The following is a 22,190-nucleotide window of genomic DNA, read 5'->3' on the forward strand; positions in this document are numbered from 1 at the left end:
ACAGTGATCTTACAGCTCCTGTATAGTGATAGAATGTATACCCAGTGATGTCACAGCTCCTGTATAGTTATAGGATGTATACCCAGTGATGTCACAGCTCCTGTATAGTGATAGAATGTATACCCAGTGATGTCACAGCTACTGTATAGTGATAGGATGTATACCCAGTGATGTCACAGCTCCTGTATAGTGATAGGATGTATACCCAGTGATGTCACAGCTCCTGTATAGTGATAGGATGTATACCCAGTGATGTCACAGCTCCTGTATAGTGATAGGATGTATACCCAGTGATGTCACAGCTACTGTATAGTAGTAGGATGTATACCCAGTGATGTCACAGCTACTGTATAGTGATAGGATGTGTACCCAGTGATGTCACTGCTGCTCTATAGTGATAGGATGTATACCCAGTGATGTTACAGCTCCTGTATAGTAGTAGGATGTATACCCAGTGTTGTCACAGCTCCTGTATAGGGATAGAATGTATACCCAGTGATTTCACGGCTCCTGTATAATGATAGGATGTGTACCCAGTGATGTCATCACTGCTGAATAGTGATAGGATGTATACCCAGTGATGTCACAGCTGCTGGATAGTGATAGGATGTATACCCAGTGATGTCACAGCTACTGTATAGTGATAGGATGTGTACCCAGTGATGTCACAGCTGCTGGATAGGGATAGGATGTATACCCAGTGATGTCACAGCTCCTGTATAGTAGTAGGATGTATACCCAGTGATGTCACAGCTCCTGTATAGTAATAGAATGTATACCCAGTGATGTCACAGCTCCTGTATAGTGATAGAATGTATACCCAGTGATGTCATAGCTCCTGTATAGTGATAGGATGTATACCCAGTGATGTCACAGCTCCTGTATAGTGATAGGATGTGTACCCAGTGATGTCAAAGCTCCTGTATAGTGATAGAATGTACAGCCCAGTGATGTCATAGCTCCTGTATAGTGATAGGATGTGTACCCAGTGATGTCACAGCTCCTGTATAGTGATAGGATGTGTACCCAGTGATGTCATCACTGCTGAATAGTAATAGGATGTATACCCAGTGATGTCACCGCTGCTGAATAGTGATAGGATGTATACCCAGTGATGTCATAGCTGCTGAATAGTGATAGGATGTGTACCCAGTGATGTCACAGCTCCTGTATAGTGATAGGATGTATACCCAGTGATGTCACAGCTACTGTATAGTAGTAGGATGTATACCCAGTGATGTCATCACTGCTGAATAGTGATAGGATGTATACCCAGTGATGTCATCACTGCTGAATAGTGATAGGATGTGTACCCAGTGATGTCACAGCTGCTGAATAGTGAAAGGATGTATACCCAGTGATGTCACAGCTGCTGAATAGTGATAGGATGTGTACCTAGTGATGTCACAGCTGATGAATAGTGATAGGATGTATACCCAGTGATGTCACAGCTGCTGTATAGTGATAGGATGTATACCCAGTGATGTCACAGCTCCTGTATAGTGATATAATGTGTACCCAGTGATGTCATCACTGCTGAATAGTGATAGGATGTATACCCAGTGATGTCATCGCTGCTGAATAGTGATAGGATGTATACCCAGTGATGTCACAGCTCCTATATAGTAATAGGATGTATACCCAGTGATGTCACAGCTCCTGTATAGTGATAGAATGTATACCCAGTGATGTCACAGCTCCTATATAGTGATAGAATGTATACCCAGTGATGTCACAGCTCCTGTATAGTGATAGGATGTACCCAGTGATGTCACAGCTCCTGTATAGTGATAGAATGTATACCCAGTGATGTCACAGCTCCTATATAGTGATAGAATGTATACCCAGTGATGTCACAGCTCCTGTATAGTGATAGGATGTACCCAGTGAATATGGTGAATATTAGTGGTGAGTTGTTCAGGACATGGAGGCTGGAGACTGGCTGCCTCTATTGCACACACAGCAGAATCTGCTTTATATCTTTCCTTATTCTCTCAGAAGTCGTCCCAGGATCATGTAGAAGTCGGAGTCGGTCCCTGATAAAATTAAGGAGTCGGAGTTTCAGCTTACTGATCCCACATCCCTCCTTCAGACTAAAGTCTCTTCAACACAGGCCACACACCAGGCCTTACATCTACACCAGCCGACATCTTCCTCCAGCCATATTCCCGATTGCCAAAGGGCAAGTGTCCACACTGTTGTGCAGCTCCCCTTGTGTTCCCTCACTGCTGAGTCTCTCACATTAGTTCCTAGTTACCACCATCTGCGGTTTCGTAGACAAACAGCTCCCCCTCCTATACCTCCAAGTACTGCAACTCAGCATGCGTGACCGGAATGATGAAATATAGGTTGTAACCCTCAGCAACAAGTTATAGCATCACATTTTGGGTCAGTAAGTGGTTAGGCCCATACACTTTAAAGAGGTTGTAAAGGATTAGAAAAACATGATGGCTTTCTTCCACAAACAGCACCTCTCCTGTCCTCAGTAAGGATGTTCTACTGAAGTGAATAGAGCTGAATTGTAATACAACACACAACCTGAAGACAGAATCTCTACACTGGTTGCCTGGTCGCATACAAACAAATGGATCAAAAAGTTATATTTTCCTCAAAATTGTACCAATAAAATCAACAGCTCATTCTAGAAGAAAAAAAAATCCCCTCCTCCTTTCCTCTTCTCAGGTATTGTAACTGGGCTCCATTTACTACAGTAGAACTAAGCTGCAATACCTATACCACACACAAACAAGAGTTGTGCTGTCTCTGGAGGAAAAATCAGCTATATTTTTGGCAATCCTGGAGATTCTTGCATTTCACCAGTCACACACTAGGTGGCGCTATTACACGTCTCTTTAATATCACTTAAAACTCCGTGCAGCAGATGGCGCTGTGCCCTGGCAGTACTGCGCATGCTCCACACTACAATGGCTCAACCCGGGGAGAAGAGGAAGCGGGAAGATGAGGTTGAGAATGGGGGCGCCGGGGACACCGAGGCCTCTACGGGAGCGGAGCATCCCCTCTCCGGGTTCCAGCTCAAAAGTGTCCTGAGGGAGTCAGCGAGAGATAAGACTATCTTCCTGCACGGACAGGTACCCGGGGGAAGGAAAAGGTGGTTACACCTGCACTGGACCGGGGCAGAGGGGGGCCGTACCACGGTGTAGGGGGCGGGGAGGACTGTACCATTCTCACATAGGGGTGTAGACACAGACATTTAAGCTTCATATAGTGATTAATGTTAGACGATTGTTATACTGTATTATTATGGCAGTGTTATCTGTGCAGATTGTTTGGGTTTTTTAAATTTTGACTATTTTTCATTAAGAATAATGGGATGTCTTAAAGGGACACTACACTTAAATGCCATTTTCATTTTTACACTAATACTATCTATTGTTCCCTGTTATCTGCCAGTATTCTGTATGACGCTCCCGGTGACCCAGTGTTACATCTCTTGGCCTCATTACCGTCTACTGTTCTCTGTTATCAGGTCGGAGGTCAGGGGCAGAGCGCTGAAGATGCAGTCGTCATCCTGGAGAGGGCGCCCTTTCAGGCGGAGACAATCCCTCGCCTCCTCTGTGGTGATCCGGAGCTGAAGCTTCAGCTGAAGAACGACATCTACAGCGTCTACCAGCTGAATCCACCGCCGGAGCTAAACGGTGAGGATATGGCTGGGAGGGTGCACTACATGTACCAGGGGCTGCTGACATACTGGATAATTACCATAGCGTCTTGTACCATGATCAGCCATTGGCTCATAGTTGCCCAGTGCTCAGGCCACACACCCAGATGCATCCGCCATGCTTTCTCTATTAGCCATTGAGCACGCTCTATGCGTGTGCGGCTCCTGCAGGTCACGGCGGGGATGGCGTATGCTCATTCACTGCTGCAGAACTACAGTTCTCCTTTATAGAACATGTATATCAGCACACGGACTCCTCTCCCAGCCTATGTGCTTAGCGTACAGGACGTCACTGGGAGTGCATGATGTGGTGATGTCGCAGGTCATGTCATGATCTCTTGATCGCATCCTTTGAACAGGCATCAAAATCATCGGTAGTCGCCCACAAATCTTTCCATGTAAACAGGAATGTGAGGATGGTTGTTGTGGAGTCAATAGGTTGTAAAAACGATTCATTGCGCCTTTAAAAGCGGTATTGCCGCTGATTGGTGCTCCCTTACCATGCACATTAGGGTAATGTAAAAGGATTGGCTGAAACAGCCGATATCACTCCGTGTAATAGGGCCCTAAACTGCCTTTTACACTGTCCGATTATCGTGTAAAAAATTGTTTAAACGTAAGCGATAATCTTCGGGTGTAAACGCGGCGACGATCAAACTACGAACGAAAATGGTTCGTATGTCACTGATCTCATCCTATGAGCTAAAAATACATTGATAATTGCTCTGTGTAAACGCTCATCGTTCAGAGTATACAGAAACAAACGCAATTACGAATATTCACAGTATATGAAAGCAAATTACGTTTGCAGTAATGCTTTATCAGAGAAATGTATCTTCTCGTCTAAATGCCCTTTGTTTAAAAGAAAAAAATCATTTCTTGTCCTTCGCTAAACAAGCGATTAAGCAATTTATCTGTGCATGTAAAACGGCCCTTAGGGCCTTATTACATAGGACGATTATCGTGCGAAAAATCGTTACATCGTTTGAATTTAAACAGTAGTCATTATGTGTAATTGCAGGCCACGATTGAAAAATCGTTTGTATGCCGTTAATGGTTGATTTAGATTTAAACCTAAAATCATCGTTAATCGTTCGATAATTGTTCGTTCCTAATTGTTTTGTTGCAAATCGTTTGTTCGTTCGCTCAAGTTCCGCATTTTTTCACTAATCGTTCAGTGTAATCGCACATTGTTCGTTGTTTTGCTGGGATCAGAAGGAGTAAACGATCGTAATAATGATCGTAACTCACGACTATCGTTCTGTGTAATATGGTGAACGATTTCAGGTTAACGCTAAACAATCTCGTTTGTTTAGCACAGAAAGGATTGTGTAAATTAGATGTAACTGTAACAACATCTCAGCTGTAGAAAGTTTTAGGCCTGTACAGGTTTCCGGTGTCTAAATGTGAACAAGAAACTTCCTCTTTGCCTACTGTAAGCGGAGATGCTAAAAATCGTGAAAATAGTGAGACTTTATAGTGTGACGGTTGTGAAACAATTGATTGAACACTAGGTGGCGCCATCACATCACCGCACTATGGTATACTGTATGTAGAGCAACAAAAAGATGCTTTAAATTTATAATGGAACTACAAGTCCCAGCCACTGGCCAGACTGTTACTTAATGGATCTTAAGAGTCGTTTATGTTTTGTGCCAACTCTCTACTGGGCCGGTTAAGATTTTGGAAGAGAAGAAATGGCTGTAAATATAATTAGGACCATGTTGTGTGCTCTGTGCATGGTGTGGCAGTCACGTGAGTCCCCCGTTCCTTGTGTGATGGTTATGTAAGTCCGCCATGCATTCTGTGATGGTCACGTGAGTCCACCGTTCATTGTGTGGCGGTCACATGGTATGCTCAGTACGTATAGTTTAATAAGTGACACTTTTGCTCCTGTCCCCCGTTATCCAGAAGTGAAAACCACCATCATCCGACCGGCAACTGAGAAACACATCAAGAAATATGTGCGTCAGGAACTTTGCCTCATCCAGGAAACGGGCGAGGATTATAAGAACATCACCCTGCCCTTCATCGAGTCTCAGAGCTTCAGCATCCAGGTAACCGTTCATGTACAGACCTGATATCCAGCATGGACTGTAATACATCTCGGACCCTACTGTGACCCAGCCTGCCTAGTCATACAGTCATGGATCCCTCTCTCCCTTGCTGTTCTAAGCTGAGTAACCACACCAATGAAGTGAGGCTACATTAGTTGCCACTGATCGAACGTGTCTGAGTAACATTTAACAGGGACTCAGGTACTTCATTTAGTAGGGATCAGCACCTTATGTCTTGGATAGGTTTGTTATCAATCAATACTTTTAGATTATAATTAGAAAAGTGCCAGTAGATATTAATGTGTGGGGGCGCTGTTGCATTGGTTTTTATGGAATTAGTCTGTTCTGTTAGTGTTGAAAAATGGTACTGCAGCTTATGTACAGATGGCCCTTTGTAATAAGTCCAGGGAACACATTGTTACCAACTATCAGCTGTGAGAAGTATTAGTCCAGGACAGGAAAATGTTTCCAGTCGCTGAAGCAAGTAGCAAGGAATTATATATTGAGGTTGCAGAAGTTATATTTTGCCTTTTTCTTTATTTGGTTCCAGTGGGTCTATAATATCCTGGAGAAGAAAGCGGAGGAGGATCGGATCGTCCATGAGAATCCAGACCCGGCCGTCGGCTTCATTCTCTTACCGGACTTCAAATGGAACCAGAAACAGGTCTGTGAGCTCTAGGAGTGATTTAGTAGCCGTGTGAGAGGGGAAGTGCTGGTTTTGGGATTGGGAAGTGGGGGTCACTACGCCTATCACTGACCCCAGTATCGCCTCTATATCTCCTATGTAGTAAGGATGACCTCCTGTAAACGTTCACATGTGTTTGGAGGATGACTTCCACTAGTCTGTGATAATATAGGAGTTGTCACAGCTCCACCCCTCTTAGCGATAATCACACTTATTCTACCTGTTGAGTGTACACAGTGAAATGCATGAATAACTTATAGAAACCTATCATCACTCAATGTATCCATAGACATGTACAGGGTAAAAAGTGACATAGACTAGATCCAGGACTCCTTAGGGCGGCATCCAACTTCTGCAGCTGCTGGGGGTCAGATGGCGAGCGCTCAGGTTCAGAGAACTTGCCGAACAGTAGACCTTTTCGCTCAATGCTACTGATGACAGGTCAAAATGTTACTACATATGTACATAATGTGAATGAAGCTGTATACGTTTCACATATACACTAAGCTTGCAGTAAAATTGCAGTGTGAACGACCTCCTAAAGGGGTAGTGCAGCAATTTACTTTTTCTGATTAACTCTCGTTACAAAGTAATATAACTTTGTAATGTGTGAAAATAAGCTGTCTGACCCCATAACCTCCTGTGTGTGTCTGTTTTTTTATTTTATTTTATTTTATTTTTTTTTTTGGGGGGGGGGGGGGGGGGGGGGGGGGGCGGCTCCTTTTAATGCAGTTGCTGAACACTAAAGGGGCACTCCAGCACATAAAAATCTTTAAATCATCTGGTGTCAGAAAGTGCTGGAGATTTGTAATTTACTTCTAATTAATCTCAATCTAATTAAAAAAAAATCTCAAGCCTTCCAGTACTTATCAGCTAATGTATGTCCTGCAGGAAGTGGTGTATACTCTCTATGAGACGTTTTCTATGGGAATTTGCTACTGCTCTGGACAGTTCCTGACATGGACAGCGGTGGCAGCAGAGAGCACTGTGTCAGACTGGAGAGAATATACCACTTCCTGCAGGACATACAGCAGCTGATAAGTATGGGAAAACTGGGGATTTTTAATAGAAGTCAATAACAATTCTATGTAACTTTCTGACACCAGTTGATTTGATTTGCTGGAGTAACCCTTTAACGTGATTTTGGATAATAGTCGGTGACTTTTAAAGATCACTCTACCCAGGACTGTGCGTCTTGTCCCCTCATCCGCGTGTCTGGGTGGACTTTCCCTATAAATAGGTCACCACCCCATCTGCAGCGCTATATACTGTATTGTGTTGGGGCCACAATACACAGAAGATCTTCTAGAACTCTTTCCCGCTCTCTGTTCAGTTTCCGCTGCTCACAGATATTTCTGGCTTCTCTGGAAATGAGTCAGCGCTCGGCACAATAACCTCGTTCCACCTGCACTTTGTATCTAAGTGTTTGGATAAAGAGAGAAGTCCCTTCAATAAGTCCCCCCCCCCCCCCCCCCCCTTCATAAGAAGCTATTTAAAGGGGTTACCCAACAGCCTTAGGGTGCAATGTTCTGCCACACAGTGCACGTATTGGTTGTGCAATTGTGCGGCCAGAAACTGCATTGCAAAACAATAGCAACACACCCCACTACCGGAACACGTGAGCCCAGGGAAGATAACTGCAGGAAATGTTATAAGCAGAAGGTTCACCCACTGCTCCATCACAGATGCCCTGGTGGTCTCCACCGGTCTTTGTTCTTCCTGTAACAATGACATCATCCATATGACCTCAGCAGAGATGCAGCACAAATGACATGTGACCTCCCCGTGATTGGCTGTAGCGGTTACTCTGATTACATGACCACCTGTGCAGTGGCGTTAGAGCATCAGGGGGGTTTGCAGGTGAATAACCCTTATTCTCTATCGGTAAAGTCCGGCAAAAATTTTTATTAAAGAATTGTATTGCCCCCCAAAAGTTATACAAACTAACAATATACACTTATTATGGCAAATGCTTATAAAGGGCTTTTTCCCTGCACTTACTACTGCATCAAGGCTTCACTTCCTGGATAACATGGTGATGTCACTTCCTGGATAACATGGTGATGTCACCTCCTGGATAACATGGTGATGTCACGACCCGACTCCCAGAGTTGTGCGGGCTGTGGCTGCTGGAGAGGTTGATGGCAAAGAGAGGCTCAGTGTCCCTCTAGTGCCCTGTGTCCCTCAGTGTCCCTCTGCCATCATCCTCTCCAGCAGCCACAGCTCTGGGAGTCGGGTCGTGACATCACCGTGTTATCCAGGAAGTGACATCACCGTGTTATCCAGGAAGTGACATCACCGTGTTATCCAGGAAGTGACATCACCATGTTATCCAGGAAGTGACATCACCATGTTATCCAGGAAGTGACATCACCATGTTATCCAGGAAGTGAAGCCTTGATGCAGTAATAAGTGTATATTGGTGATTTGTATAACTTTTGGGGGGGCAGTACAATACTTTTAATTAAAAAAAAAATATCGGACTTCTCCTTTAAAGGGGTTGTTCCCCCCCCAAAAAAAGGTTTTCTTTCAAATCAACTGTACTGATCAGCTGCTGTATGTCCTGCAGAAAGTGGTGTAATATTTTCAGTCTGACACAGTGCTCTTTTCTGCCACTCTCTGTCCACATCAGTACCAAATCCCCATAGAAAATCTCTCCTGCTCTCCAGACTAGAAAGAATACACCACTTCCTGCAGGACATACAGCAGCTGATAAGTAGTGGAAGATTTAAGTTTTGTTTTGTTTTTAATAGAAGTAAATTACAAATCTCTGGCTCTGGTTGATTTGACGGAAAAAAAAATAGCATTTCCTGCAGTTAGTTTCACTCTTGGACGACTCTGAATTCGTTTTTGGAATGCGGGAGGAAACCAGAGAAATGCATTAAGTATGGCCTGGAGGGAGCGGCGCACTGGCCGTGACCGACCTACAGCTAGATGATAGAACTTAATGAGTCACCTATAAAGTATGCAAACACTTATATATACAGACGTGATAGAATATAAATCAGTGTATGTCTGTGGGAATGTCCCTTTAAGGGCTTCATGGACCTGTAATTGTATCATGAGGAACTGCTAGAGCACAGGTGTCAAACCACCTGCCGCCCTCCAGCTGTGGCAGAACTACAATTCCCATCAAGCCTGGACCGCCAAAGCTTTAGTTGTCCAGGCATGATGGGAATTTTAGTCTTGACACAGCTGGAGGGCGGTAGTTTGACACCTGTCTCCTAGAGAGAGACCTTATAGTTGAGCCTATAATATTAAAGGGGTTGTTCACAAAAATAAAATCAGTTGCTGCCAGAGACTTCTAATTTACTTTTGTTTAGAAATCAAGTCTTCCAGTACTTATCAGCTGCTGTATGTCCTGCAGGAAGTGGAGTATTTTTTCCAGTCTGACACAGTGCTCTCTGCTGCCACCTCTGTTCATGTTAGGAAATGACCAGAGTAGTAGCAAATCATCATAGAAAATCTCTTTTGCTTTCCAGACTGAAAAGAATACTTTACTTCCTGCAGGATGTACAGCAGCTGATAAGTACTGGAAGACTTGAGATTTCGAAATAGAAGTAAATTACAAATCTATATAAATTTCTGCCACCGGTTGATATAAATTTTTTTTTTTTTTTTTTTCTGTGAACTACCCCTTTAACCATTTATTCTCCAAGAATGTTAGGGTTATATTCAGAGAGTGAAGGGTCCGAGTGCAGTCTTGTATTTACATAGAGCATTTATTCGTGCGCAGTAAGGGTTATGTCAGGCTTTCCTCATCTATCAGTAAGCGTCAGCTCTTGTGTCTAGTTGTGAATGGTTCGGTTTCCACAGTCTATGATCCCCCCCCATTCTCCTGCCCGGGCTCTTCTCTCTTTCATGTGGTCGCTGGGAGCCGCTCTGTACAATGACGCTGTGTTCGGCAGGGTTGAGGCTGTGAATTCCTGGGATCTGGTTACCGCAGAGAAGTCATATGGGACACGGGCGGGACAGACAATAGGAAACCAGCAGAGATATAGGGGTCTAGTCCAGATCAGATGACAGACCCCCCTACCTTATATCATCCTGTCCTAACCATGTGACCATCTGTGCTGCAGTCCAGCTTTCCTAGAATCAAAGCATCTATCACTCTATAACCAGGCCGATCAGGACTCCAGGAAAGCTGGGTGACTACCTCAGTGATTGTAGCGGACTTGTCGGTTGTCAGATACAGTAGGGTAGGGAACCTTGGCTCTCCAGCTTCCAGGTTCCCTACCCCTGAGATACAGGTATGACAGGCTGTGGAGCAGGTAGGATGGTCCAGCTGTTCTGGCTCACTTAGCGTTAATAGGTGTCCTGAGAGCAGACCGGCGCTGACGTCCTGCGCCGTACGCAGCTGAAGCGTGCTCAGGTTTCCTCAACGAGGATGAGAGATTTAATATCTTCTGTGTTTGCGTTCCCTGGAAATGTCCTTATCTGCGGCCGCGATGATCCCGCTCACTAATAGTCGTATCACGTTCAGCATCCAAACAATGAGCCAAAGAGGACACGTCCAGGAGATGCAGAGATTACACGGGGGGGAGGGGGGGAGCAGTACTTTCCCACCTGGATGAAGCTGATAGTTCGGCCAATACAGCTATTCACACTCCCTCTGCATCAATGGGGACTGTAATGTAATAACCCGACCCGTAATACAGTCCCCAAGTATCTGAGACGGGTAAGGAGAAACTTCCGGGCTCAACCTGTATTGGGGCCCCTGACTGCAGTGTGTAGTTATGATTCTGGTGCTGTCCTATGTGGCCCCCGGGGCCCCCTCAGATATGTGAGTGTTCATTGTTCCCGCTTCATTGTCTTGCAGGTAGATGATCTGTACCTCATCGCCATCTGTCACCCACGCGGCATCAAGTCCTTACGAGACCTCAGTGGGGATCATCTGCCGCTGCTAAAGAACATCCTGCAGGAGGGGCAGGTGAGCGTGGTGGGGGGAGGCAGGGGCGGCTTTCATATCCTAAGGGGCTGGGTCTTTTTTTTTTTTTTTTTTTTTATAAACTGGTGTCAGTTATATAGATTTATAATTTATCTTTTTTTTTTTTTTTTTTTTTTTTAAATCTCAAGTCCTCAGGTACTTATCAGCTGCTGTAAGTCCTGCAGGAAGTGGTTTATTCTCTCCAGTCTGACACAGTGCTCTCTGCTGCCACCTCTGTCCAGAGCAGTAGCAAATACCCATAGAAAACCTCTCCTGCTCTGGACAGTTCCTGACATGGACAGAGATGGCAGCAGAGAGCGCTGTGTCAGACTGGAAAGAATAGGTATGATAAGTACTGGAAGACGGGAGATTTATATATATATGTAAATTACAGATCTCTATAACCTTTTGACACCAGTTGATTTGAAAGAAGCGAAAAATGTGTTCCCCTTTAAAGCATACATTCTCTATGAATAGGTGACTGTGTTATATGTCTGTATATACACATCATAGGGGGAGATTTATCAAACATGGTGTAAAGTGAAGACAGTTTTACTTCACACCATGTTTGGTAAATCTCCCCTATTATATCTATATGTTTTTGTTTCTCTTAGGCGGCCATCTTGAAGCGGTATGGAGTCCAGGGTAACCAGCTGCGGATCTACCTTCATTACCAGCCCTCCTATTACCACCTGCATGTACATTTCGTAGCTCTAGGACATGAGGCGCCGGGGATCACAGTGGAACGCGCCCACCTTCTGAGTGACGTTATCCAGAATCTAGAGCTGGACCCTCAGTACTACACCAAGCGCACCCTGACCTACGCCCTGCGGGCCGACGAACCGCTGCTGCAGAAATTTAAGGAAGCCGGGAGATGCTGAGATGGTGTCTGCAGAGGGTTTTTCTTTTTTGTAACTTTTTTTATCGTTCCTTTTTTACATTGTTTTTAAATTGTTAGATTTATTTTTTTTTTCCCTATTATTATGATGTCACACAAAGCCACCGTCCTTTATTTTATAGCCTGGTAAACGGGACCTGTCCTCTCCAAAATGTCTTAGAAGACGATCTTCCATTCCTCTGTAATCCCTCCTGGAAATTTTTGCTTAAATTATCAACTATATGGTAGCAGTTGGGGGCGGGGGGCATAAGTATACAGTCTGTATCCAGTCAGTGCGGATTCTCTGTAGGAACACCCCTCCTAAAAGGGGGAATGAGAAGGCCCAGCTGTCAGTCTATTCATAGTTTTCCAGGAGGTATAACAGAGGAACAGCAGCAGGTATTCTGGGAATTGATATATCGTTGACAATATGTGCTTAGTAAACGAGTGAGTGGAGACGCTGTTATTGTTTACTATTGTTATAGTGTTTTTTTTTTTTTTTACTTTTTATACAATAAAGACCCTAAAATGTTTAATTATAACAAGAATTTAAAGTCTGATAAATGATCCCAAAGTAATCGTGGATGTGCAGCAACTGGAAGTGTTAGGGCTTATTCCCAAATTCCATAAAACACGGATCGTACAGACGGGTAAGCACTGTAATGCACTCTGTCCCTGCCCGGCATGATGTATCAATATGATGCCAGGAGCTGGGAAAGTGTTTGAATGTTCACGGCACTGTGATGGCATAGCCGCGTGGCTGTTCCATTACAGTGGCTCAAAGATTTAAATGCTCCTGGCATCATATTGACACACGTTGCCAGGCAGGGATAAAGTCCACTACAGCAGTTACTTGGGTGGAACCTGCAGATTTTGGGTTCTTCCCCTCCCTTTGCTGTTCTTTGATTTACGTGCATGGTAAGTGGCAAATCCAATTCTGACATCTGCTGTGATGTCAGAGGTGTCCTGTGTTCTATTCTGTGATGTCAGAGCTATACTGCATTCTCTGCTGGGATGTCAGAGGTGTCCTGTGTTCTATTCTGTGATGTCAGAGCTATACTGCATTCTCTGCTGGGATGTCAGAGCTGTCCTGTGTTCTCTGCTGGGATGTCAGAGCTGTCCTGTGTTTTCTGCTGTGATGTCAGAGCTATACTGTGTTCTCTGCTGTGATGTCAGAGCTATACTGTGTTCTCTGCTGTGATGTCAGCTGTGTTTTCTACTGTGATGTCAGAGCTGTGTTTTCTACTGTGATGTCAGAGCTGTGTTTTCTACTGTGATGTCAGAGCTGTGTTTTCTACTGTGATGTCAGAGCTGTGTTTTCTACTGTGATGTCAGAGCTGTGCTGTGGTCTCAGCCAAAGAGATGCGTCTTTCTACTTCTGCTGCTCCTTCTCCTCCCCTCAAGTAATGAGAAACTGCAGCTGCATCCACCTCCTCTCCCCTCCTCCTTATATTACAGGTGTAAAACTCAGGCTCTCCAGCTGTTACAAAACTACAATTCCAATCATGCCTGGACAGCTAATGCTCCGCTGGAGGGCCTGAGTCTGACACCCCAGCTCTAGAGCAAGGAAGGGGAATCTGCAGCTTCAGCTGTTGCAAAACTACAACTCCCATCATGCCCTGACAGCCAGAGAGACTCAGACCTCTTAATAGTTTGGTGCACCTTTGGTTATCCCTGTGTCTTTGGATAGAATTCTATGGCAGCTATGCGCTACCATAGACAAATCTATCATATTTATGCCAATTTCTGGCATAGTAAATAGTAAGAATTGCTCATTTTTGGCCTGTAATCCAATTGGGTAACGCTGATCTTGACTGTACAGAGTTGTAACTATCTCTGCTGTATGAAAGTGTCTCCTGCACCCTCCTCTGCCCATAGGGAGGGCACCAGTATTCATCTCCTAGCACTGGGGACTAAAGCTATACACACTAACATCCATCAAAATCAATAGATGTCAATATCAAGTGCAAAGGGGCTGTGCATCCAGATCAGCACCCTCCTCTCCTGAAATACTCTGCGCCACTTGGCCGACGCTCGTCTTTGTGACCTTTTAGTTTTTCTTCGTTTCCCCTGATGTTGGGCGCTCTATATTGATTGACATTAGTTGTTTTCTATAGAGGTTTCCTTCCTGTCGATTTCCGGCAGAGACATGAAGAGTCCATTAGTCTTATTCATTACAGCAAATTAAATATGGTAAGTAATGGCTTCCTATGTCGTCTTCCTGTAACACGGATCAGGACGTGAAGCCCCCAGAGCAGCGTTAGGATGAGGCTGAAATCATATTATCTGTAGTTTAAAGGGCCTCTACTACCAGAATCCACAAGTCTAAGAGGTTGTCACAGCCCCGCCCACTTTAATATTGTAATAATACTATATGGCTAAATCAGGAGTGTCAAACACAGGCCGTCCAGCTATTGCAAAACTACAATTCCCATCATGCCTGGACAGCCAAAGCCAGGCATGATGGAAATTGTAGTTTTGCAACAGCTGCAGGGCCTGAGTTTGACAGCCCTGATCTAAATGGATTTTCCATCATCCCTTGTATACAGGCCTTAGTGGCATACTGTAAATGGATCAGAAAGCTGTGCGTACCCTCCGACCCCCGGCCTCTTATACCTGTGCTAACGTATACAGAGAACCGCTATAGGCTAACAAGCAATGTATCCCAGCGGCGGCAGCTCAGATACACGGTCAGATGGTATCAGGCGCCGCCGGCTCAGGATATAGTAGCGGGTGGAGGCTTCTTGCACTTCTTTTCTTTATCTTCTTGGAAATTAAACTTTGAGAAGTGGATCCATTACTCAAGTCCTGATGAATTATTCATTCTGTGGTATCGCTGTCTCCTTTCCCCAATGTCGTCATCACTTCTCCTTGGAGCTCAGCACCAGGCCGAAAATCTTTGTCCGTTATGTGACTGTATTGGTGATTCTGTTGTATATAGTTCACTATCAATTACCTATGTATTCAGTTTATTGAATATATAATTCCTTTAATATAGAGTGTTACAGTCTGCAGCCTCTATGGTCAATCCCCATAAATAACTTTCCCGCTCTGGACAGTTACTGACATGGACAGAGCAGCAGAGAGCACTGTGTTAGACTGGAAAGAATACATCACTTCCTGTAGGACATACAGAAGCTGATAAGTATGGAAAGACTTATGTAATCTTACGTAAATTACAAATCTATGATGGTAGTTTGGCAACAGCTGGAGGCTGGCACAATAATATCACTACATTACACCGCCTGCACCATGGCAGGAAGAATATACAGTTGCCCGGTATGGGAACAGGGACAGGGTGAGTTTTCTAATTCAACCTGGAACTCACATTTCCCTGTTCCCACGCCGGGCAACTGTATGTTCTTCCTGCCATCAATTTTCACTGAAATAAAGCTACCTACATTCCCACCTATCTACCAACCCAGTTACTCACCCTTACCCCACTCACCAACCTAACTAACTAATCCATCCACATTAATGGGGCCCTACCTAGCGACACTTACTATATGAGGGTTACCCACCTACCTAAAATATGAAGGTCATACTTATATACACACGCACAAGGGTATATCTACTATAACTGTATGGGGACAGCGTCTCCTCCTATAACGCTGTTTCACTTTTCTGAGCTACTGGCCCTTTACAAACTGCCTCCCCCCTCACCACCATGTACAATCTGCTCCATTGTTACCAGGTGTATTCAGGTCTGTACGACATGGATAAGGGATACACCTGATGGTATCCCTGTATCCGAGCTGTTGCTGAGTACCCCTCCCCCGGATGCACCATTGAACCCCCTCGCTTTTATGCTGTTCTTCCCCCTCCTCTCCCTCTATAGAACCCCCCCTCTCCTGTTACTGTCTCTATGGGATCTGACGAGGAGCACCATTAGGTAGAATTGCTGTTCAGGAGTCTGGGAAAGCTGAGTGGATTCCTCTGAAGGAAGGGCTACTTGCTGTATTGGTTATCACCCAGCTTTCCCAGAACCAGATATAACTATAGAATGATGGATTATAAAGAGATACTGGGATCTTATGGGGACGTGTTAGTGAAGGTGTATGGCCGCCGTTATAGCAGCTTGGGATCTCCTGTCATCCACATTACATGGAGAAAGTTGCAAGACGTCTCGGATGTACCTCATGGATTGTCTTACACCTGACACCGCACTGCTACCAAGTATCGGCGACTTTCACCTGCAAAACCTGAAGAGACGTCTCAAGAAACCGAATACGACTGATAACAGCAGCGGCGAAATGTACCTGTATCTAAGCCAATTGTGTGATACTCTGTGCTGAGCTGTGTATCTACGCTTAGGCCCCGTTCCCACTGAGCAAAGCTAGCGGAATTCCGCGACGGAATTGTCCGCCGCGGAATGCCGTTAGCCTCCCGCTCATAATGGGACTCTATGGGAGGCGCGCGCTCCTGCCCTGTCCGCGCTGAAGAATGAACATGTTCATTCTTCAGCGCGTATAGAGCAGCAGCGCGCGCCTCCCATAGAGTCCCATTATGAGCGGGAGGCTAACGGCATTCCGCGGCGGACAATTCCGTCGCGGAATTCCGCTAGCTTTGCTCAGTGGGAACGGGGCCTTATACGTCATACTGTCTGCTTAGTCACTCTATTAAATCCTATCATGAGGTATTGTCCACTTAGCTGTTGTATCTAATCATATGTGTGATACTGTCTGCTGAGCTGTGTATCTAATCCCATCACATGTTAAACTATACGATGAATATTTGTATTTAAAGGGGTTATCCAGCGCTACAAAAACATGGCCACTTTCCCGCTACTGTTGTCTCCAGTTTGGGTGCCAGTGGCGGATTAAATGTACCCTGGGCCCCGGGCTGTCCACCCAACCTGGGCCCCCCCCCCCAGTCAATTCGCCCACATTATAATCTGCTACTGCGTCCCCCTCCCCCCCCCCCCCCCCCCCACTTTCCCCAATAAACACTGCCTGCCTCCCCTCCCTGCTGGCCCCAATAAACATAATGTTTGGTCCCTTGCTGCTACCCCCAGTAAGCATTGCCCACCCCACCTCCACTGCCCCCAATAAACATATCGCCACCTCACCTGGTCCCCTGATGTTGCCCCCCCCCCCCCAAGGTCACAGCAGCACAGAGGATGTCAGGAGAGGAGGGTGCTGATCTTATAGGAGAGGTCCAAGCAGCACAGAGGATGTCAGGAGAAGAGGGTGCTGATCTTATAGGAGAGGTCCCAGCAGCACAGAGGATGTCAGGAGAGGAGGGTGCTGATCTATAGGGGAGGTCCCAGCAGCACAGAGGATGTCAGGAGAGGAGGGTGCTAATCCTATAGGAGATAGTCCCCCTTTATAGATGGTCCCCCTCTTTCCCCCTCTATAGATGGTCCCCCTCTTCCCTCTCCCCCCTTATAGCTGGTCCTCCTTTCCCCCCTTATAGCTGGTCCCCCTCTTTACCCCTCTATAGATTGTCCCCCTCTTTCCCCCCGTATAGATGGTCCCCCTCTTTCCCCCTTATAGATGGTCCCTCTCTTTCCCCCTCTATACATGGTCCCCCTCTTTCCCCCCTTTATAGATGGTCCCCCTCTTCCCCCCTTATAGATGGTCCCCCTCTTTTCCCCTTTATAGATGGTCCCCCTCTTTCCCCCTTATAGATGGTCCCCCTCTTCCCCCCTTATAGATGGTCCCCCTCTTTTCCCCTCTATAGATGGTCCCCCTCTTTCCCCCTTATAGATGGTCCCCCTCTTTTCCCCTTTATAGATGGTCCCCCTCTTCCCCCCCTTATAGATGGTCCCCCTCTTCCCCCCCTTATAGATGGTCCCCCTCTTCCCCCTTTTATAGATGGTCCCCCTCTTTCCCCCCTTATAGATGGTCCCCCTCTTCCCTCTCCCCCTCTTTCCTCTCCCCCCTTCTAGCTGGTCCTCCTTTCCCCCCTTATAGCTGGTCCCCCTCTTCCCCCCCCCCCTTATAGCTGGTCCCCCTCTTCCCCCCCCCCTTATAGCTGGTCCCCCTCTTCCCCCCCCCTTATAGCTGGTCCCCCTCTTTCCCCCCCCTTATAGCTGGTCCCCCTCTTTCCCCCCTCCCTTATAGATCGTCCCCCTCTTCCCCCCCCCCCCTTATAGCTGGTCCCCCTCTTCCCCCCCCCTTATAGCTGGTCCCCCTCTTCCCCCCCCCCCCTTATAGCTGGTCCCCCTCTTCCCCCCCCCCTTATAGCTGGTCCCCCTCTTCCCCCCCCCCTTATAGCTGGTCCCCCTCTTCCCCCCCCCTTATAGCTGGTCCCCCTCTTCCCCCCCCCCCTTATAGCTGGTCCCCCTCTTCCCCCCCCCCCCCTTATAGCTGGTCCCCCTCTTCCCCCCCCCCTTATAGCTGGTCCCCCTCTTCCCCCCCCCCTTATAGCTGGTCCCCCTCTTCCCCCCCCCCCTTATAGCTGGTCCCCCTCTTCCCCCCCCCCCCTTATAGCTGGTCCCCCTCTTCCCCCCTCCCCTTATAGCTGGTCCCCCTCTTCCCCCCCCCCTTATAGCTGGTCCCCCTCTTCCCCCCTCCCCTTATAGCTGGTCCCCCTCTCCCCCCTCCCCTTATAGAAGCCCCCCTAGTCAGTAAATAACACACAAATAACAAAATATAACTCACCTACCCTGCGTTCCCCCGTCGATCCTCTCTCCGTCTGCAGTCTCCGTCTGATGCGCGGCTGCCGGGGGTGTCCCGTCCTCTCCCCGGCAGCGCGCGCATCACACAGCTCCTAGTGCCGCCTGGGCCCTGACTTCCGGTACGTGCGCTCCCAGTACCGGAAGTCAGGGCCCCAGGCGGCACTAGGAGCTGTGTGATGCGTGCGCTGCCGGGGAGAGGACGGGACACCCCCGGCAGCCGCGCATCAGCCGGAGGCTCTTGTGACCGCAAGCGAAACAATGCTTGCGGTCACAAGAGTGCAGTGGCGAGGGGAAGGGGGCCTCCCAGGCGGCATTATAATGTGGGCGGCGTGGCATGGGCCCCCCCGGAGCCTCGGGCCCCGGGCGGCCGCCCAAACCGCCTACATTATAATCCGCCATTGTTGGGTGCGGTTTTGAAACTCAGTCCCATTGAAGTAAATGGAGCTTAATTGCAAACCACACCTGGAGACAAGAAAAAGGGGGAAAAGTGGCCATGTTTTTGTAGCGCTGGATAACCCCTTTAAGCCCATCACGTATGATACTGTTCCCTGAACTGGTGTATCTTATTCTATAATGTGATACTGTGTGCGAAGTAGCTGATCCTATCTTGTGTAATACTGTCTGTTGAGCCACTGTATCTAAGCCCATACTGAGTAATACTGTCTGTTGTGCCACTGTATCTAAGCACATCATGTGCTTTACTGTCTGTGGAGCCACTGTATCTAAGCCCATCATGTGTGATACTGTATGCCGAGCTGCTGTATTTAAAGGGGTTGTCCAGCGAAAATCTTTTTTTTTTTTTAAATCAACTGTGTCAAAAAGTTATATAGATTTGTAATTTACTTCTATTAAAAAATCTTCAGTCTTCCCATACTTATCAGCTGCTGTATGTCCTGCAGGAAGTGTTTTATTTTGTCTGACACAGTGCTCACTGCTGACATCTCTGGCTGAGACAGGAACTGTCCAGAGCAGGAGAGGTTTTCTATGGGGATTCATATAAAACCGAGACAAAGTTCCTGTCTCGGCCAGAGATGTCGGCAGAGAGCACTGTCTGACTGAAAATAAGACAACACTTCCTGTAGGACATACAGCAGCTAATAAGTATGGGAAGACTTGAGATTTTTTATTAGAAGTAAATTACAAATCTATAAAACTTTCTGATATCAGTTGATTTGAAATAAAAAGATTTTTGCTGGAAAACCCCTTTAAGCCCATCATGTATAATAATTTTTGCTAAACTGGTGTATTTAATTCTATCGTGTCATACTGTCATACTGAGTTGTTGTATCTAAGCCTATCATGTAATACTGTCTGTTGAGCCACTGTATCTAAGCCCATCATGTGTGATACTGTCCGCTGAGCTGCTGTATCTAAGCTTCTTGTATGATACTGTCTTCTGAGCTGCTGTATCTAAGCCTCTGATACAGCCTCTATGAAGCTCTCACATCCCCCCTCAGGTGATGATAATGTCGGAGTCCTGGTTCTCAGTAACATCTTCTCCCACACCCCTTTATTTTGGAGGTTTCTATCACACCTGGCCGTTGCCGCCGCAGCGGATGATGATGGAAATATTTTGGCCGTGGTTATACACAGCTGATTCAGGGATTTTTATCAGAATGAATGTGTCGTCTTCCCGCTGAGATCTCAGACAGGAGATGATGCCGGGACAACACCAGCAGAATAATAATAATGGTGGAAAGGGTTAATCTAGGGACCCCCTAATATGTAGCTACCAGATATACAATACAGGGGCCACAAGGTGCTGCAAGTGGCACCAGCATAGAGGGCCCTCACTCAACTCGAAGCCCACTAGAATCTGAGCCTAAAGGGCCCCTCCGACCAGCTGCACAGAGTGGGGTATTCAAATATGTAATTTTTTTATAGTATAGTTCTATATAACCCATTAGTTAGCGGTAGTGTTCTAGTATAGTTCTATATAACCCGTTAGTTGGCAGTAGTGTTATAGTATAGTTCTATATAACCCCTTAGTTAGCGGTAGTGTTATAGTATTGTTCTATATAACCCGTTAGTTAGCGGTAGTGTTCTATATAACCCGTTAGTTGGCAGTAGTGTTATAGTATAGTTCTATATAACCCGTTAGTTGGCAGTAGTGTTATAGTATAGTTCTATATAACCCGTTAGTTGGCGGTAGTGTTATAGTATAGTTCTATATAACCCGTTAGTTGGTGGCATTATTTTAGTATAGTTCTATATAACCTGTTATTAGTTGCAGTATTATAGTATAGTTCTATATAACCCGTTAGTTAGCGGTAGTGTTATAGTATAGTTCTATATAACCCGTTAGTTGGCAGTAGTATTACAGTATAATTCTATATACCCTGTTAGTTGGTGATATTATTACAGTATAGTTCTATATAACCTGTTAGTTGGCGGTAGTATTACAATATAATTCTATATACCCTGTTAGTTGGTGACATTATTACAGTACAGTTCTATATAACCTGTTAGTTGGCGGTAGTATTACAATATAATTCTATATACCCTGTTAGTTGGTGACATTGTTACAGTACAGTTCTATATAACTTGTTAGTTGGCGGTAGTATTATAGTATATTTCTATATAACCTTTTAGTTGGCAGTAGTATTACAGTATAATTCTATATACCCTGTTAGTTGGTGATATTATTACAGTACAGTTCTATATACCCTGTTAGTTGGCGGTAGTATTACAGGATAGTTCTATATACCCTGTTAGTTGGCGGTAGTATTACAATATAATTCTATATACCCTGTTAGTTGGTGACATTATTACAGTACAGTTCTATATAACCTGTTAGTTGGCGGTAGTATTATAGTATATTTCTATATAACCTGTTAGTTGGCGGTAGTATTACAGGATAGTTCTATATACCCTGTTATTGGCAGCTGAATGTAGAGCAGGAATAGATAGATATTCCCTGTAAATTATCAAGTCAGTAGTTCAGCATATTTCAATAGACTTTTATGAGCCATAGATGTGTCCAGTGTTGTTGTCACTTCCCTTCCCCCTTTATATCACATCCATTACCCTCATCCGCTGGCAGAGGAGAGGCTCCCGCCTCAGACACGAGGACACATAATAGTGGAGAGGTATTTGGCACAGACGACATATTGACATTTTGCAGGAAATTTCTTGTATCACAGATGATAAGTATTTGCAGGCAGCGCTGCAGTTCCATATCCCCCCTCCCCCATCCGATCTGCTTCTCTGGTGCTGCATCCACCCTCTGCAGACATGTCGGGGTATTTCAGGGTGGATTAGTGAGGCCAGGACTTGAGATGGGACTGTCATGTGTGAGTGGTCGTGCTGAGCGTGCTCGCTGCTGCCAGGACTGTGGATTATC

At 45.8% G+C, this 22,190-nt stretch overlaps 1 protein-coding gene across 1 annotated transcript; it reads left to right on the top strand.

The window, feature by feature from the left end:
• The first annotated feature begins 1,989 nt into the window (after nucleotides 1–1,989).
• Nucleotides 1,990–12,710, top strand: DCPS (decapping enzyme, scavenger). Its single transcript, XM_069947339.1, has 6 exons — nucleotides 1,990–3,089; nucleotides 3,488–3,656; nucleotides 5,591–5,736; nucleotides 6,287–6,400; nucleotides 11,241–11,351; nucleotides 11,963–12,710. The coding sequence occupies exons 1-6, from the start codon at nucleotides 2,910–2,912 to the stop codon at nucleotides 12,227–12,229; spliced, it is 987 nt and encodes a 328-aa protein (XP_069803440.1). The 5' UTR covers nucleotides 1,990–2,909; the 3' UTR covers nucleotides 12,230–12,710.
• The last annotated feature ends 9,480 nt before the right edge of the window (nucleotides 12,711–22,190 follow it).

This window comes from Dendropsophus ebraccatus, chromosome 12 (genome assembly GCF_027789765.1).
Source record: "Dendropsophus ebraccatus isolate aDenEbr1 chromosome 12, aDenEbr1.pat, whole genome shotgun sequence".
In the NCBI taxonomy this organism is placed as follows: domain Eukaryota; kingdom Metazoa; phylum Chordata; class Amphibia; order Anura; family Hylidae; genus Dendropsophus; species Dendropsophus ebraccatus.

Coding starts and splice junctions, on each gene's coding strand:
- DCPS (XM_069947339.1), top strand. CDS start 2,910: ATGCTCCACACTACAATGGCTCAACCCGGGGAGAAGAGGAAGCGGGAA. Junction 3,657..5,590: donor TCCACCGCCGGAGCTAAACG/GTGAGGATATGG, acceptor CCCGTTATCCAG/AAGTGAAAACCACCATCATC. Junction 11,352..11,962: donor ACATCCTGCAGGAGGGGCAG/GTGAGCGTGGTG, acceptor TGTTTCTCTTAG/GCGGCCATCTTGAAGCGGTA.